Source organism: Mytilus californianus, unplaced genomic scaffold, assembly GCF_021869535.1.
Source record: "Mytilus californianus isolate M0D057914Y unplaced genomic scaffold, xbMytCali1.0.p SCAF_1, whole genome shotgun sequence".
In the NCBI taxonomy this organism is placed as follows: Eukaryota; Metazoa; Mollusca; class Bivalvia; order Mytilida; family Mytilidae; genus Mytilus; species Mytilus californianus.
In genome coordinates, this window is record NW_026262581.1 from 7,540,601 (window position 1) to 7,558,605 (window position 18,005).

At 31.5% G+C, this 18,005-nt stretch overlaps 1 protein-coding gene across 1 annotated transcript; it reads right to left on the reverse strand.

Annotated features, from left to right (window-relative positions):
• Positions 1-1,009: 1,009 nt before the first annotated feature.
• On the reverse strand, positions 1,010-13,341 carry LOC127698960 (ubiquitin-conjugating enzyme E2 U-like). The gene is made up of 10 exons (XM_052202745.1): positions 13,201-13,341; positions 9,073-9,150; positions 8,098-8,182; positions 7,635-7,727; positions 7,360-7,457; positions 6,440-6,566; positions 5,604-5,792; positions 2,432-2,528; positions 2,052-2,173; positions 1,010-1,714 (listed from the first exon to the last, which is right to left on the reverse strand). The coding sequence occupies exons 2-10, from the start codon at positions 9,136-9,138 to the stop codon at positions 1,602-1,604; spliced, it is 990 nt and encodes a 329-aa protein (XP_052058705.1). The 5' UTR covers positions 9,139-9,150; positions 13,201-13,341; the 3' UTR covers positions 1,010-1,601.
• Between the last annotated feature and the right edge of the window lie 4,664 nt (positions 13,342-18,005).

An 18,005-nucleotide genomic window follows, 5' to 3' on the forward strand; every position in this document is an offset into this window, starting at 1 on the left:
CAATCCCTCCCGTTAGGGGTTTAGTATCATACCATCATAAAATATATGAGAAGAATATAACCTGTATCATGCCGACAACTGGTTTTAGAACAAATGTGTTTATTTCCAATGCAAAGACCCTATGAGTGAATCAATATTAATACCAAAAATAGCATTCTATATTGGTACAGAAGTGAAAAAGTATGTTTTTAAATTTCCTTTGAATGGGGTGCATGTGTTTCCGAGCCAAATTATACCACATTACTGAAAACTATTTTGATGTTGTCCTAATATAGACTATTTGTTGTTGCCTGTGAAATGTATAAAACTTGTGAAGCAAATTAGGAAAAATTGACTCTAGACAGGTTTGGATGTTCTGTATAGGCCCTTTTGGGTTTTCTGCTTTGAAAGATTTCAATTATCAACTTTCCATGTTTTTGGTAACTCAAATTTTATTCTAGAACTATTTCATATACAATGAATTGGTATTGTAAAAGAGAGGTGAAAGATACCAAAGGGACATTCAAAGTCGAAAATAAACTGACCATGGCTAAAAAAGAAAAAGACCAGCAAACAATAGTACATAAAACACAAAATAGAAAACTAAACACTGAGCAACACGAACCCCACCAAAAACTGGGGATGATCTCAGGTGCTTCAGAAGGATAAGCAGATCCTATTGATATTTTATATGTTTTTTGTATTTTCAGTTTTAAATATGCTGGTTGCTTGTGCCAGTTGTTGAGCCACTAGATTTTCACCTTGTCTTTGGTTGGAAATTGCCTTATTAACTGTGACCTTGATAATCTATGTCAACTGGTTGTTTATGCAGGTTATGTTTCATTGACTGTTCCCTTGTCAGAATCAATGAAAAGTTTATTAAACTCTGTAGTGTGGTTTCAGAGGAGTTGCAATGACAAGAACAGGACAGATGGATGGCCGAGTCAAAAACATTATACTCTATGCAACTTTATTGCGTGGGGTATAAATACTTACTTTTCTACAAGAATAATAACAGAGGAAAAACAAAATCTGTCACTGATATTTATCAAAAGTATAATAGTAAGGCAATCATACAACAGAAGTAAGATTTAAATCAGGTAAATGCATTATAGATATTAGAAATAAAACCAGTAAATAGGTTCACACAAATGGTTCATTTATCACAGTTTTTTTTAATATAGTATTTTTATGTACAAATATAATTAAATGTGATCACGATACATTCTCACACACAAACACATTCATTCAGAGAACAAAAAAGAAATCATTCTTCTTTTATATATTTACTGGAATAGTTTGACCTACGTTCATGGAAAGAGATTTTTCACTACACACAACATGCTTCTGTTTAATAACAATAAGTGTGCTAGAAAAATAAAACAAAAAAATGTTATCTAAACTAGACTTGTTAAAGACCATGCTTTGTCCTACAAATATTATGGATAAAGTGCTGTTCACAGATACTTGTTGAAGTTTTAGTTATCTATTGTTTACATCTGTAGTGTTATGTTTAAAAAATAAATATAAATATGTCTGAACCTTCAACAGATTCTTCTACGAGATCATATATCAAATATTTAGTTCTTTGTTGACAAATTTTAAAGTAAAAGAACACTGGTTTATTCATCAAGAGCAGCAGTATCTAGCTTTGAAGACCACGTGACAAGATCTTCTACTTCTTTTTCCCAGGGTTCATCTTTGTTGCCTGTTGGAGGTGGAGCTGTTGATGGTGCTGAAAGATATCAAGGGTCATAAGGTGAATCATTTTATTTATCAAAATAATAAAAATTTAAACTTCAACTTTCGATTATTTAATCAGATTGTAAATACTGATGATAATATTTATCTAAAACAGACACATTGATGTTTTCAATAAAATAGAATTCAAATTAATGAAGCATATTTTTTGCATAATTACATGCAGCTTTCCACAACACAAACATCTTGTGGTAGTGGGGATTTTATACAAGTGGAAATGCAACAAAACAGACTGGAAAATAACATCCAAGTTTAAATTAAAAGATTTTGTATGTTGACTCTTCCATTCTGAATTGCAGGATTGTACTTACTTGGTGATAATCTGGGAGGAAGATAAATTTTCTTCATTCTACTTAATCTTGCTAATTTGGCAGCTTTTTCATCTTCTTCATTAGGTCTGGTTTTGAAATTACCATACATCAGTGCAGAATGTCTGAAAACATATAAAATAAAAGAACTTGCAGTCAGGTGGCAACTAATATCCTTGGTTTTTACCATTTAAGAAACATTTTCACATGCATTTCAGGCTTTCAGCTTTGTCAATAGTGTTTCTCAGGGAATAGATATCATAGGACAAAAGACACACATGTGGATCTTTAAGAACTTGCAGTTACTGAAAGCTTATTCAAACATCAATTTTAATTAATAAATTGACCATATTTTACCAGAGAAAAAGTTAGTTTATTCTTACTCTTCTATTTGTCGTTTCATCTGTTCTTCTATTTCTTCCTGTGGTAAACCTAAATGTACTTTCTGTAAAACTGTACTTTCTTTAATCATCTCTAATACTGAAAATCATAAACAATCATGACTCTTCAAACTAAACATGATTTATCTAGTGGTCTCCTACATTAACACTCAAATTTTAAACATAATTCATGGTAACCCTTAATTCACTTGGGACAAATATTCTGTTTCTGACCTCATATGCAATCTTGAAATATGACTGTACTTTCAAGCTTTGAAAATATATCTGTATTTGGTTAAACAGTATCAGTGGCAAAAATTTGAGTATTTTTTACGGATTTTTACTCCTTAAAAAATAGAAATTATGGTTATTTCCTCATCAGTATAGATATTAGGACAGATGCCTGTATACACCATGACCATCTTATATTTTGAAGAGCTCTCAGCTTTATGCAAACACTACTGAGGGGTAATAATACAAATATGTAAGGATCTGATCAGATTTGGGATATCTTCAAATCTATATAAGCTCGATTGAGCTATGAAAAATGATCTCCCTTTGACATTTTTCAAATGAAATATAAGTGTGCATTGTCAATTGAAAGTGCAGTCTAAAACTCTACAGGCATAATAAAGAAACATAGCTAATAAAATTGAGAATGGAAATGGGGAATGTGTCAAAGAGACAACAACCCGACCATAGAACAGACAACAGCAGAAGGTCACCAACAGGTCTTCAATGCAGCGAGAAATTACCGCACCCGGAAGCGTCCTTCAGCTGGCCCCTAAACAAATATATATACTAGTTCAGTGATAATGAACGCCATACTAAACTCCAAATTGTACACTAAGTGTATATGTAACTCTAATTTGATTTATACTTTTCCTGACCTATTGATTATTTTTATTTAATCAACATGTGGTTTGTTTGATCTCAGTTTTTCATTGGTCAAAAGTCAATTAAATCTACGTCAAATTTTCTTGCTTTTCTCAGAATTTCCAATTGTGATGTCACAAAAAAAAGCGACCATGCCTGATGACATCACATAGAAAGAACACATCTTTTAGCAGATCATTGAAATAGGATTAAATTTTTCTACATATTGCCTAAAAATCATTAGACAGATTCCACTACCAAAATCTCGTACAATACAATATTTTTCTGCTATCGAGTTAAATTTTCAAATCTAACTGTGTCAAGTGGAGAAATATGACATCACTCTCGATGCAGTGGTAGAATCTATATGTACACAATTTTAACTTATATCCTGCTTAATTTTTAACAGTAAAAGCTAGCAATGCTTCCTTATAATGTCTGCAAAGTTTTAAAATGCATTTCCAAATAACAAGCAAGAAACAGGAATTTCAAAAAATTGCAAAGGGAGATAGCCTGATCGATCTTTAATATAATAGTTTAAAATGCAGGCAAACAGAACTTGCTGAAAGTTGTATGGATACCTTGGTTATTCACATGTTTATCATTTCTTACTTATTTATATTCATGGACAACCATGTCATGTCTCTTTATCCTTGATTGCTTCTCAAAGGATAAGTGAACAGACATAGAAACATAGTAATTATCAGTGTTCCAGCTAGGATTTCAAAAGGGCAGGGTGCCAATCCTGAAAAAGGGCATTTAACGCGTGATATGATAATATGAAAAGGGCATGTTTTAATAAAGATTACAATCAAACATTGTTTGTTCATTGAATCACTGGTTATAAATATACAACATCATTAGCCCAGAGAAAAACTATCTTTCTACTTTTTATGCTGAAAACTTATCAAGCAGCTTGTGACACAAGTTTTAAATCATTGCTTGGCACAGTTAAGCTTTATATGCAGTATTTTTTGAAAAATGTCCTGCTTCATTCTGTTTCTATGGTCTGACACACTTTACAAGTTTCACCTTTCTACCTTTTCTGTGCTTAATGGCAATACAGCACAAAACAGCTGTAAATGCACAATGTTAGGATATAGTGAACAGTGAAAATTTGGATTGAAAATAAAAAATACAGAAAAAGATGACCAAGGCACCCTACCAACCCTGCTACTAAGACCCTCTTTAACTTTTCCCATAACTTAAAACACCTAAACATATAAATTCTAAAGACAGAAGTATGAAGACATATTTTATAATATCTTAGTAGGTTACTCAATACTAGGAAAAAATAAGATTGAGTTATCTTTCTTTATTTGGGTGTGCTCCTTCTTTGGAGAATAATAAACAGTACATAGAAGATGTAAATACGATCAACAATATGGCTGCCGATTTTGTTATTTTCTTATAAAAAATGAAGGCAGTCAATGAAAAATACGTCTTAATTTGCTATTTATTTCACATTGCTAATTGTGCCCAAGTTGTATGAACATTTCTTCAAGTTCAAAGACAAATGCCGACTGACCGATTCTATTTGAATGAATTAATGTTGATGATCATTAAATGACCCATCCAATAAACGGATTACCTATAACAATGACACCTGTTGTAACCGTTGATTAGCTTGGGGTCGTAAACCAAGTCATATACTTGTCACCAGGTAAATTTTCGTAATTGGCTGATCATATCAATACGAACAAAATAATATACCAATCGATCTTCAAAAAAGGCAGGGCGCCCTGCAAAATGTAAAAAGGGCACAGGGCGACACTCGGGAAAGGTGGGGCGGACCGCCCTGTGAAAACGACCTAGCTGGAACGCTGATTATTAGTTATCTTTGTAAAAATCTCAACAGGATCAGCAAACTTTGCAAACACAATTAAAAAAATAATAGAACTAAATGAAATATATCACAGGGTTCTCACTCAGGATTTTTGAAGGCGAGTCCAACAGTAAGAAGAAGATATTTTATTGCACTATAACTTATCATTTTAGTCTCCATGACCTAATAGAGCAATGAAATGACATTAAATTCGGATTTCTTTTAAACTTTTGCTATAAAATGATGATATGTGTGTTCAGTTTATACAAAATATTTCAATCTGGTTGCATCTTTGAACTCACCAGTTTTGAAAATGGTGAGTCCAGACAGATTTTCATGAGTCCAGGACTCATGGACTCACCTTAGTGAAAACCCTGTATCATTCCCATTACATATCATCAGACAATTTAGAAATTTTAGTAGTCACACAACTTGTAAACATGGAAAATTTCATTGATTAAATCTAAAACTTACGTGGATTTTTCAATTCTTGTGCTGGTTTAGAAGTAGCTATACCACTCCATGTTGAATGATAATCGTCAAATGACAATCTAGTTATCTTTGATGAGGACGGTTTATAAGCAGCTGTGGCTACTTTAGTAGTTTCTGTGGGTGTGGCAAATCTTACTCTTGACTCCAACTCTGAATGAGGAGTTATACCAGCTGAAAATAAATTCGAAATTTGGAAAACCTTTCATTGTCATTCTTTTTATTGAATGTTACTGGTCTTTTTTTTTTATGTCAAAATAATTGTTTTCGGGAAATGTCAATAACAGTTATGCTTTGATAACACAATTTTATAGTAATGTCAAATCTGTAAAGACAAGGCAACTATTTATTTGCTAAATTATATCATATTAGACGATATATGCAACTGCTAGATCTGATATTTGTTTGATTTTTTCAAATTATAAATTAGTTTCCAGTTTTTGAATTATTGGCAAAGGGAGACAACTCTAAGAAGCTTAGTTGTTAATTTATAAATTCACCGTTTACTTTTGTAGTATGTGTACTTTTCACAACTTTTTAAAAGATGTACATGGGGTGAACTATACTACTTCTATTTCCTGAAAACATCTCATAATTTTGATTTATACTTGAATGAAATAATTTTAATTTATCTTAAAAAATTAATTTGAACAATTACTTCATTGCATACTTTTCTTAGAAAAAATGAAGTTTCTCTCTGAAGGCTTACGCAGATAAATGAACCATGAATAGAACTGGATACAAATACCAGTTTCCATAGTTACATGTATTTCAAACATACAAAAGAAATAAAAATTAACATGACCTGTTTCAATTATTACCTTCAACACGCTGACTAGCGACCACACAGTCCAGTACCATTTGTCTATAGGCATGAGGTGAATGTATAATCATATCTGATGCCTCTGGATTAACAGGACTGTCCAGGTTTGGATTGGATAATAAATTCTACAATATAAAAAGGATTGATTATCATAAATAGGCAATCTCATAGATTTTTATGAAAATTTGCATGCAAATAAAGCACAATTAAGTTCACATGAATACTTCAAAATAATATACCCAACTGTAACACTTTGAAAAATTTGTACAAATGTATAAAATACACAAAGACATAAAAAAAAAAGGTTCAGCAGACTTTAAACTAATATTTCCAAATCCTGTCCTGAGAATCCTTTTTAAAAATTATATTGTTATTGCTACTAAATTTTCCTATATTCATATGCAGTTCCACATGTTGTAGTTGCTAGCAAAATTTCATAAAAAACTGTTAGATCGTCTTTTTACGTAACTGTTACCTTTAAATTGCATTTAAAATATCACAAGATCAAAAACAAAATAAAATTATTGTTTCTTTGCACTTTAAACACTTTGGAACTTATATTTTTTAATCATATGGTTTTCATAAATATTAAATTTTATGTAACAATTGCACTGCACTTAGGTTAACTTAAAATTACTTTTCTAAGGCATCAACAGCCTAGATGTAAACAAGTTTTATATTTCTGAAATTACCCTAAAAGCAAATTTTATAACTTAAGTTAATGCTTTATCTGACGACCAAAATTTTCCATTACTGTTTATTTAGAACGAAATAGAATGTAACATGAAAATCAAATTGCTATTCTTATTTGGACTTTAATTTTAAAAACTAATATGTTTCTAAAAGTTCAAGTAACCAAAATGTTGCTGAGGGTTGACCTGCATTTCTTATGAATATTGAAAATTTAAAATCATGCACCTGTATTGTTATTAATATAAATGAAAGACTGTAGGACTCTTGCCACTTTGAATAATCGTCTAGGAAATCTATACAAGGTCTTCCTGTGATCATGTCAACTGAAAATAACAAATAAAGAATTAAATGGTCTACTTTAAGAAAATGAATACTTCTTTACTTCTGTTTGGATAAAAAATAAGGAATATTTTACATTTTTCTTTAATAAAAAAAAAGGCTGCTACAAAAAGTCATACATTAATTTCTTTGTTGTAGATAATTTTTTTAATAGAACTTACCATTAGGGTGGAATGGAATGGTATGAAAACAGACATCTGGAGGTCTCACATTGTAATGTTCATCAAATTTTATGTATACACGAAATATTCCACCTGAAAATTAAATAATAACTTTTTCACCAAAAGTTGTTCACACATTAAATATCCAATTATCTCCCTTTCACCAAATTAACCAAATCAGTTTGACAGTTTTAATTTAAAAATAACAATCAACTTTAGTTTTTCTTACTTGAGAATTAGTCAGAGATTGACATTTCATTAATAAACAGTGTAACACAATAGTTGTGAGGGTAATAATAATTTTTAACATAATAGTATTTGTAATATGTGCGCATGTGAAAGTAGTCTTTTGTGTTTATTTGATTTAATTATGCCTAATTTGTATTATAAGACAACAACAACTTTACCAAAATTATTCAGGGTTGCATTTAAATGTAAACTCTAATTATAGTATCTGAGTTACCTTCCCATAACGAATCTTTTAAGCCTTTTATCTTGGCTACCCATTCAAATAAACTGTCATTCTGTAATGGTAAAGCTTCTATTCCCTATATAAAAAAATTATGATTTTTAATACATGTATATCCTAATCAATATTTTACAATAACTGACATTACTCCATCTCCATATTCAAATAGAAGTTCTTAATGATAAAATGTAACTTAGCATTGTGCTTGACATTGTCTTAAGGATAAAAGTAAAAATCAAAGGTTTAACAGTACAAGTATCACATAAACTTAACTGTTAACATGTTTTATTGATAATGTTAAGTTAACATTATCAATAAAACATGACAATGAAATCCCCTATGTAGGAGTTGATTACACAGATTAGTTAGCCACTTTTCCCAACCCACCCATCCCCTTACATTTCCATATTATAAGCCAAAATGTCCAACTTGGCCAAAAATGAAAAAAAAAAGTTTTCAAAATTTTACTCAATTCAATGCAAGTTTGACAAAGCTATTGATGTCTGAAAAACTTTAACCGTAGACTGTATCTTAATGTCAACTGCGAAAAAAACTTTGTCCATCTATCAGTTAAATACAGGATAATGAAAAAAATATTTTTCAAAATTGTACTCTTTATACATGTACTGTCTAGATCTTTTGATCATAAAAAAGCTTATGTCCAAGTTTCGGAAAATTCCAAGAAGGTTTGAAAAGTCATTGATGTCTAAAAAAAAACATTAACCACAAACTGAACCTAAATATTGATACCCCAAACGACAGCAGAGTGTAGGATAGCTACGTCTCACTAGACAAAGCAAAAACATATCCTTTTAGTGATTACCTTTTAAACCACACACCATTTAATTTTCAGGCAAAACTTATCTTTTTTCATAAGGAGTCATTTTGAAAAATAAAAATTCAGGGAAGCAAAAAAGAAAAATGTATATTCAGAACTGTGAGTCTCGACATCAAATGTTATAAACATACCCATGGAGGGGATTGCTGCAGTTTCTCATATTCTCTCTCAATCAAAAGATGAGCTCTTGAAAACATTGTCTGTTTCACCTGTAATAAGAAATGACAGCATTTAGAAGGTTTGTTAGTTCAATCAAAAGATATCATCATTCAAATCTCGAATTGTAACTTTTGAAGTAACATGAAAATTGACTCTTTCTCAAAAAATTAATAAAATGCTCCGCTGGGGCGCAGCTTGATACGACCGCAGAGGTCAAACCCTGACCAGTTGGGGCAAGTATGGACACAACATTCAAGCTTGATACAGCACTGAATTTGGATTGTAATTAAATATTTGACACAGCATAGGTTTCTGACACAGAATGAAAGTGGTCTAAGAACTTATAATTTTTTAATTTACCTATTCATACATGTGATGGACTGTGAAACTCAGATCAGGAGATTGGGAAAATTTGGTCAGGAGATTAGGACTCAGATCAGGAGGTTTTTAATCGACATAAATTTTGTCGTAAATGTAACCGTGTGCTGTAAAAATGGTCTTTTAAAGTGTGTTTTCTTCAACTTTCCATCCAATTTATTATGTGTATAGTACCCTTGTACTTATAAAGTTTCTCCATCTTTATATTTTACATGTTCAATCTAACATTTTTTTTTTTCAGTATGTTCTTTAAATTTTTTACTTCATATTCTATAAAACATTTATTGCAACCAGAACATTTGTTTAACTATCTGCAAATAGCTTTTGTTTGCATACTCAGAAAATCATTCTAACTGTAAAACCAGGGTCATAGTTATTATATAAATTTCAATTTAAGCCTTGAAAGGAAGTATAGAATCCTCAAATAATTTTCAAATTATTATTTTTTTATTTGTCCTAAGACATTTAAAATCATTTATTTACCATCCTTTTATGATTATTTGTTCAATTTATATTTTATTTATATTCTTTTAAAAATTTTCATTATTAAAAGGAAAGTAACTTAAAACAGGATAAATCAAGGGAAGTAACCCAATAAATACACAGTTTTTGTTACACAACGGCAGTTAGCCTGAGGTAAAAAATCATTGATTACCAGTATGTTTGACACCCAAGCTGACAAGTGAAGCCATATAATTATGCATGTTAATTGATTTACAGGTAAAATATAACTTCAGGTAATGTGAGTTACACCAGATGCCTGAGATGATATGTTGGGCAGAAATTTTTCATTCATGAAAAATTTCATACACGGGATTATAATTTTCCTCTTCAACCGGAGGTCAGGAGGAGCCTCCTGAAAACAGGATTATTGTACATCTGTCGGGAGGTTCACATGTATGCTATTCAAACCATATCATTATTATTTGCTTTTATATATAAATCAGAAATAACCAATTTAAAATGGAAAATTTAAAAAAAAAAAAAAAGAAAAAAAAATCCCCCCCCCCCCCCAATTTTTTGAACCCCCTTATGATTCATCGCCCCCACACTCAATCCCAGCTTTCCCTTTGTGGTATGGTACCTTGCAGTACAATTTTAGAGAGATCCATTCACTTGAACACAAGTTATTGTCTGGAAACTAGAATAAAAATGCTTGTTTTTTTGCCCCTTTTTGGCCCCTAATTCCTAAACGTTTAGGGCAATTACCCCCAAACTCCAACCCAGCTTTCCCTTTGTGATATGGAACCTTGCAGTACAATTTCATAAAGATCCATACACTTACAAACAAGTTATTGTCCTGAAACTAGAAAAATGCTTGTTTTTTGCCCCTTTTTGGCCCCTAATTCCCAAAATTTGGAGGAAATTACCCCCAAAAATCAATCCCAGTATTCCCTTTGTGATATGGAACCTTGTGATACAATGTCAGAGAGATCCATACACTTACACACAAGTTATTGTCATGAAACTAGAAAAATGCTTGTTTTTTGCCCCTTTTTGGCCCCTAATTCCTAAAATTTGGAGGCAATTACCCCCAAAATCAATCCCAGCATTCCCTTTGTGATATGGAACCTTGTGGTACAATGTCAGAGAGATCCATATACTTACACACAAGTTATGTCTGGAAGTTACAAAAATGCTTATTTTTGGCCCCTAATTCCTTAACTGTTAGTACCATAACCCCCAAAATCAATCCCCACCTTCCTTATGTCGTATTGAACCTTATGGTAAAATTTCATTGAGATCCATTCACTTAAACTAAAGTTAGAGTGCGAAAACTAATGTGTATTCGGACGACGACGCTGGACGACGACGACGCCGGACGACGACGACGACGACGACGACGCCAACGTCATACCAATATACGACCACAAAAATTTTTTTGCGGTCGTATAAAAAAAGCAATTGCTAACTTAAATGGTAAAAAGGGGATATTTGGCTGAAGATGTGTAGTAGAAAAAAAATCAAATAAAAAAGAACACTTTAGCAGGTAGTTTTCTTTGTTGTAGGCTTTCAGCACGAATTGTTTAAGGTGACTTTCTGATAGATAAAATTTAATGCATCCCAATTTTACATGCTATATTGAAATAATTTTTCCAAATGTTTAAATTTTGTATATAACTTTACACTGTTATGAAATATTTAGCTTAAAATAACATTTCAAATCATTGTTAAAAAGAATACATTTACCATCATTAAGGGCCCATTATGTGCTGATCTTGTTAAAACCACATATACAGTTACTTCATAATTGGAAGTTGTGCCATAAAATACCAAACAATGTTGCACTTGCACTGAAATAATTTTCAGGAAGACTTCCTATTTGTTTAACATCCCCTCGTGTATTTCTACAATTTTTAGGTGAATAAGAGGCGTTCAAAAGGAAATCTTTTTTCCTAATTTTCTTATTAACAGCATGTTTTAACTATTGATTGTATAATTTTTTAGTATATAAAAAAATATAATTACAAAATATATTGCACATCCAGTAATGGATAATTTATGTTCAGCAGGTTGGGGAGAATCCTCATAAATGGGTACTATCCCCAAAATTGGGTATCAATTTACAGTGATAAAAATCGAATTTTGTATTTCTTCATAATAGCCGTCATGGCGCAAATATTCATATAAATGGCAACGTTTTTCCCTTTAACAATAGTTTAAATGAGAACTTAATACAAAGATAATGGCCTCCAAAAATCCTACTTTTTGAAGGCTGTTAACTTTTATCCTGATGATATTTCAGTCATGGTGTCTTCAGGCAAAATGTTGTCCTTTACCCAAAAGATAGAAAAAAATTATTCAATCCAAAGTTTTTATATTTATCACTGAAAATTGATACCCGGTTTGGGATATGATACCCATAAATGAGGGTGGTAAAGGGTTATCTTGGTGGAACGTTTTCGGCCTTTTTATTTCACGTGTTTTCATGTTTTGACGTTTTATTTCTCATTTTCTCGTGTTTAGTCCGATGTGCGTGCTTCATGTTTCCCCTTATTCATTTTCCGTGTTTCGTGTCGGGACTCTTTATTTCTCGTGCTTGTCTCGCATTTGATTAAAAAGTAAACAGGGACTAATTCAAAGTTAGCGCGGATATTGTTTAAATTGTGTATTAATGAACTGTAGCCTATAAGAACTTAAATAACAGTATAACTATGAATAATATTTTTTTTCAAATCAGATGCAACAAGCGGACGCTAAAAGGTGACCGCAAGGTCTTCATGTCCAGTAATAATGACTGCATGATCTCCAAGAACGGCTGAGTAATAACTTCTAGTACTTTTTTCCTTAATATTTATGATTTTGTTTTTCCCGATTTTTATTTTCCGTGCAACATTTTTGCGATTTTTATTTACCGTGTTTCCGTGTTCAGACCCCCCCTTTACCACCCTCAAAAATGAGGATAGTACCCATTTACGAGGATCCTCCCCAACCAGGCAACCTGTTCAGTACGTAGTGAACTACTACCAGTATTATCATGTTGGCTGGTTATTTGGTTTTGTCCTGTAAGTCAGTTCATTTAACATTATGTTCACGAATCAAGGATTTGTATAGCAAGAAGGTTCTTACTATACAAATCCTTGACGAAATTACCTGACTTGGGGTCTACAGATTCTTTATTGACTAATTTAGCATTACAGCTGAGATACATTTGTTGGTTATAACATACAAATGGTCTTAATGTTCTTTCGATTCTTTATTTATGCAAGGTTATAATTTACCTAGTCCGTCTTTTCTTTTTCTATAGAGTTATTTTCTCATTTTTAAACAGAAATCTTCACATTTATGGCAGAAATCGTCTCGAATTTGTTCTGTCCTCCATGTCGTTGATCTTCACAACCACCGATCTGCGCATGACCGATTCTAAGTTTTGCCTCTCCAAAGGGTATTCCGAAGTGTCTTCTTAAATCGCGGGAAATACGCTTTTGACATTGTGATAGGAAAATACAGCGACCATCAAACAATAAAGCACATTTCAACGCATCAATGTCATTTTTAGCGCACCTGGCCCAATGGACCAAGTCACTTGACGTTCGTCGTCCATCGTCCGTCGTCGTCGTCCGTTAACTTTTACAAACATCTTCTCCTCTGAAACTACTGGGCCAAAACAACAGCAATATTGTTCAGCAAAGTAGGATTTACAAATAAGTCAACATGACCAAAATGATCAATTGACCCCTTAAAAAGTTTTTTAAAAAAGTGAGTTATTGCCCTTTATAGTAAATTTTTAACAATTTTTTGTAAATTTTTGTAATCTTTTACAAAAATCTTCTCAGACAAATTTAACCAAACTTGGCCACAATCATCATTAGGGTATCAAGTTTTAAAATGTGTCCGATAACCCCGCCTACCAACCAACATGGCCGACATGGCTAAAAATAGAACATAGGTTTTGTCTATTATTTTTTGAACCGTTATAAATAGAGAAAATCTGAAAGGAGCAAAAATCTTCAGAATAATGAGCTCTACCAATTGTCCATATACCTCAAAACTGTTAGACAAATTCTTATAGGAGTTATTGCCCATAAATGACAAATTTTACCATTTTTTTCATTTCTGCCTATTATCATGAAAACTATGATATTTAGAAAGAAATTTTTTTTTCCGTTATGCCTAATATGATTTAAATTATAATAGATAAATAAACACTTTAAATCACAAAAATGATCAGCAAGGCAAGATCTATTAAAAAGTCAAATTTTGCCGATATAAGTTAGTAGACTGTCACTCTTCATAGGAGTGATTGCCCCTTAAATGAGGATTTTTTTACCCTCTTTTGTGTCTTGAGCAAAAACTAAAGAAGATAGAGAGAAACTAAACAGACTACAAGATCAGTAATACAAGATCAACAAAATAGAGATGTTTGTCATGCAGTCTATTCTCGTCTACAATGTTGGAGAGTGTCCTTTGTTTCATGTGATATCATGTGGCATATATACCAAGGTTACTGAGCGACACAGGCTCTTTAGAGCCTCTAGTTTTTTAAATTAAAGACCGGGATATTCATTACATAATATACGAGGGTCTGGATGTGGTTTATAGAATAGAGAATAATGGGGTGCTAAGTGAATATAAAAAAGGAGGTAAAAAATAAAGAACAGAGAGAAATGGACCAATTAAAGTAAAGAATAGAGAATAATGGAGTGCTAAAATATGAAAAAATAGAAAATAATGGAAATTCTAAAATATCAAAAATAGAAAATAATGGAGATTCTAAAATATCAAAAATAGAGAATGAAGAAGTGCTAAAACACGAAAATATAAAAAATAGAGATTAATGGGCAAAACTATTCAGAATTCAATAGAGACATCAAATGCGGCATAAAAGAATAATTAAAGAATATATAGTGAAGGACCCTAATAAACGCAATATTTATTTTGCACGAACAGATTTACGACGTTTGGGCACGGCAATATAAATTATAATATTACAATACATAAAATCTGAGACTACTATAACACACTATAACACATTATAGTAGTTTCGGGTAAAATAAACAAAATTCTAAGCACAATTGCTTACTAAAAAAGACACTCAGCATTAGCTCCTATGGAAATTTGAATGATGGAATTATATACCCGAAGACTGACGTCCATATTTTGACACACAATTGGTCAACATGGAGATGGTAAAGATCCGAAAACTCACAATACTCGACAATGTCGCTAAATTCAGTTTAATGGAATAGATTCTTTTTTGTAAGCGTGACTTGGAACATATGCATAGTGTAATAATATTTCTACCGTCTAAATTTTTAAAATAATATTCAAATTCACAGTTTTCTTTATACATACGATAGTTTAGATTTGTTTGTGATTCTAGCACATTAGTGTGCCATTTCTATTTAAACTGATCGACAAGATGTTGTTATCCCACACAAATGACAAACTAAATTCATCTAGAATGGATTTAACATTTTTTAACCAAGTTATCATTCATTTTTATATTTATACAATGAGTACTTTTATAGAACTGCAGGAAGTTTTTCTTGTTTTCAAGACAATAATTTTGTCCAGTAGTTAATTATACGGAGTTTTATATCGATTTCCAAAGGATATCTGTCCAATTCTACGTATATCATAAAATCAGGTGTAGACTTTTTAACCTTAAGCAAGATCTTCTGGCCAAAAACCATAAGTAATAAAGACCTATACAACCTAACCTTACAAGGAGACATCAGCGCAGAAATTAAAGAAAGGCGATGGAATTGGATAGGCCATGTTCTAAGAAAAGTCAAACATGACATGACAAAGATAGCTCTTCAATGGACACCTGCAGGGGGGAAAAGAAAGAGAGTGAGACCGAAAGAAACATGGCGACGCACAATAGAGAGTGAACTGAGAATTATGGGAATGACATGGGGAGAGGCAGAAAGAAAGGCACAAGACAGGCAACAGTGGAGGGCGTTGGTAGTGGCCTTATGTGCAAGTACGCACGAAGAGGATTAAGTAAGTAAGTAAAGGTATTTAGAATTTCATATGTACTCTTTCTATAACCGAATTATTACCAAAACCCCAGACTACAATACCATAATTTAAAATAGGTTTAACAATCTTGTTAAATAATTCCATTTGACATTCAATAGAAAGATTGTGCAATCTTCCTTTTTTATTACGTCGTACATAGCACATATTGCTTTATTTGCTTGTGCTTTTTAGCCTTTGAAAAACCTCCTGTTCTACTGAATAAGACACCTAGATATGTAAACTCACTAACAATTTCTAGTACAATATCGTTATAATTAAACTTAACATTAATAGGTAGTCTACCTTTAGAGAAAATTACAATTTTACATTTTTGTACATTCACTTTCAATTTCCACATATTTAACTTGCGACTCTGATAACAAAACTGTATCATCTGCATACAGTATTACAAAAAGTTTAAGATTATAATCAAGTTTAGTTTCTAATTCATCTGATAGAGTTTTCAAACCATCTATGTGTATGTCTCTAAGAAAATCTTCTAAATCATTTATATATAAAGAAAAAAGTATAGGAGGTAAATTTTCCCCTTGCCTAACACCAACATTACATGTGAAAAAATCTGAAAATTCATTACTATAAAAAAATCTATATTTTATATTACCATACACATTTCTAATAGTATAATAAATTTTACCATTCACCGAGTATCTTATCAATTTTGACCAAAGTCCTGCATCCAAACAGTGGCAAAGGCCTTTGCAAAATCAACAAAGACACAGTAAAGTTTTTTCTTTTTCTTTTTTAACAGTTCAAATAATAAATGAAGTACAAAAATGCTATCAGTAGTAGAATAACTTTTTCTAAATCCAAATTGATTTTCCTTCAGCAATAGAAACTTCTCTAAAAATGCACTTACTCTAAGATTGAGCACTGCAGTAACTTGACATTTTACTCATTGTTGAAGGCCATACGATGACCTATAGTTGTTAATTTCTGTGTTATTTGGTCTCTTGTGGAGAGTTGTCTCGTTGGCAATTATACCACATCTTCTTATTTTTATATAAATATATTACGTGTACACTTTATATATTTATTTATGATTAAATCATCACCACATCCTCTTCCATTTTTCATTTTTTTATACATATAAAAACTTCTACCTTCAGTAATAAGTTGTCCTTGACCTCAGTTTCATGGTTCAGTTATAAAAGTTTGGTTTTCGTAATTATATGTCCGTTTCTCAGATACTATAAACAATATGTCAACTATATATTCAAACTGAAAGAGAAATAGTTAAGATTATGCAGATTGTTCTAGCATTATCATATCTACTTTTAAAAACATATTAACCTTTTTTGCGTTTATTTAATTTGTATGCACTTTTGAAAATTATCTTCTCCCAACCTAAGAAAATAATTACCTTGTTTAGACTGCAAATACTACACGCTTCTGTAAGAGATAAATTTGTCCTGGTAAAATATGTCCGGGCGGACACATATTACTAGTATAAAAAGTCCATGGTTACAGAATTTACTAGTATTTTTAGTCCGATGTTAGTAATTTATGTCCCCAGACTAATTTTCCTAGGAATTCAAGTCCATGTCACTAATATTCCTAGGTAAAAACGTCCATGTCCTTTTTTATAGGAAAAAAAATCAAGGAATCAAATCATTTACATTTAAACAATGGAAATTTAAATGTTATGTTTTAATATTGTTTAAAAAATTTGTATTTATATTTTTGATAAAATGTTTGTCCCCATGCAGACTAATTTACCTAGGAAATCATGTCCATGTGTCATTAATATTCCTAGGTAAAAACGTCCATGCCCTATATTTTAAAAGGTAAATATAATTGTTATGTTTTAATATTGTTTAAGAGTTGTGTATCAATTTTTGTTAATAAAATGTATGTCCCCAGACTAATTTTCCTAGGAAATCATGTCCATGTCATTAATATTCCTAGGTAAAAACGTCCATGCCCTTTATTTTAAAAGGTAAATATAATTGTTATGTTTTAATATTGTTTAAGAGTTGTGTATCATTTTTTTTTATAAAATGTATGTCCCCAGACTAATTTCCTAGAAAATCATGTCCAT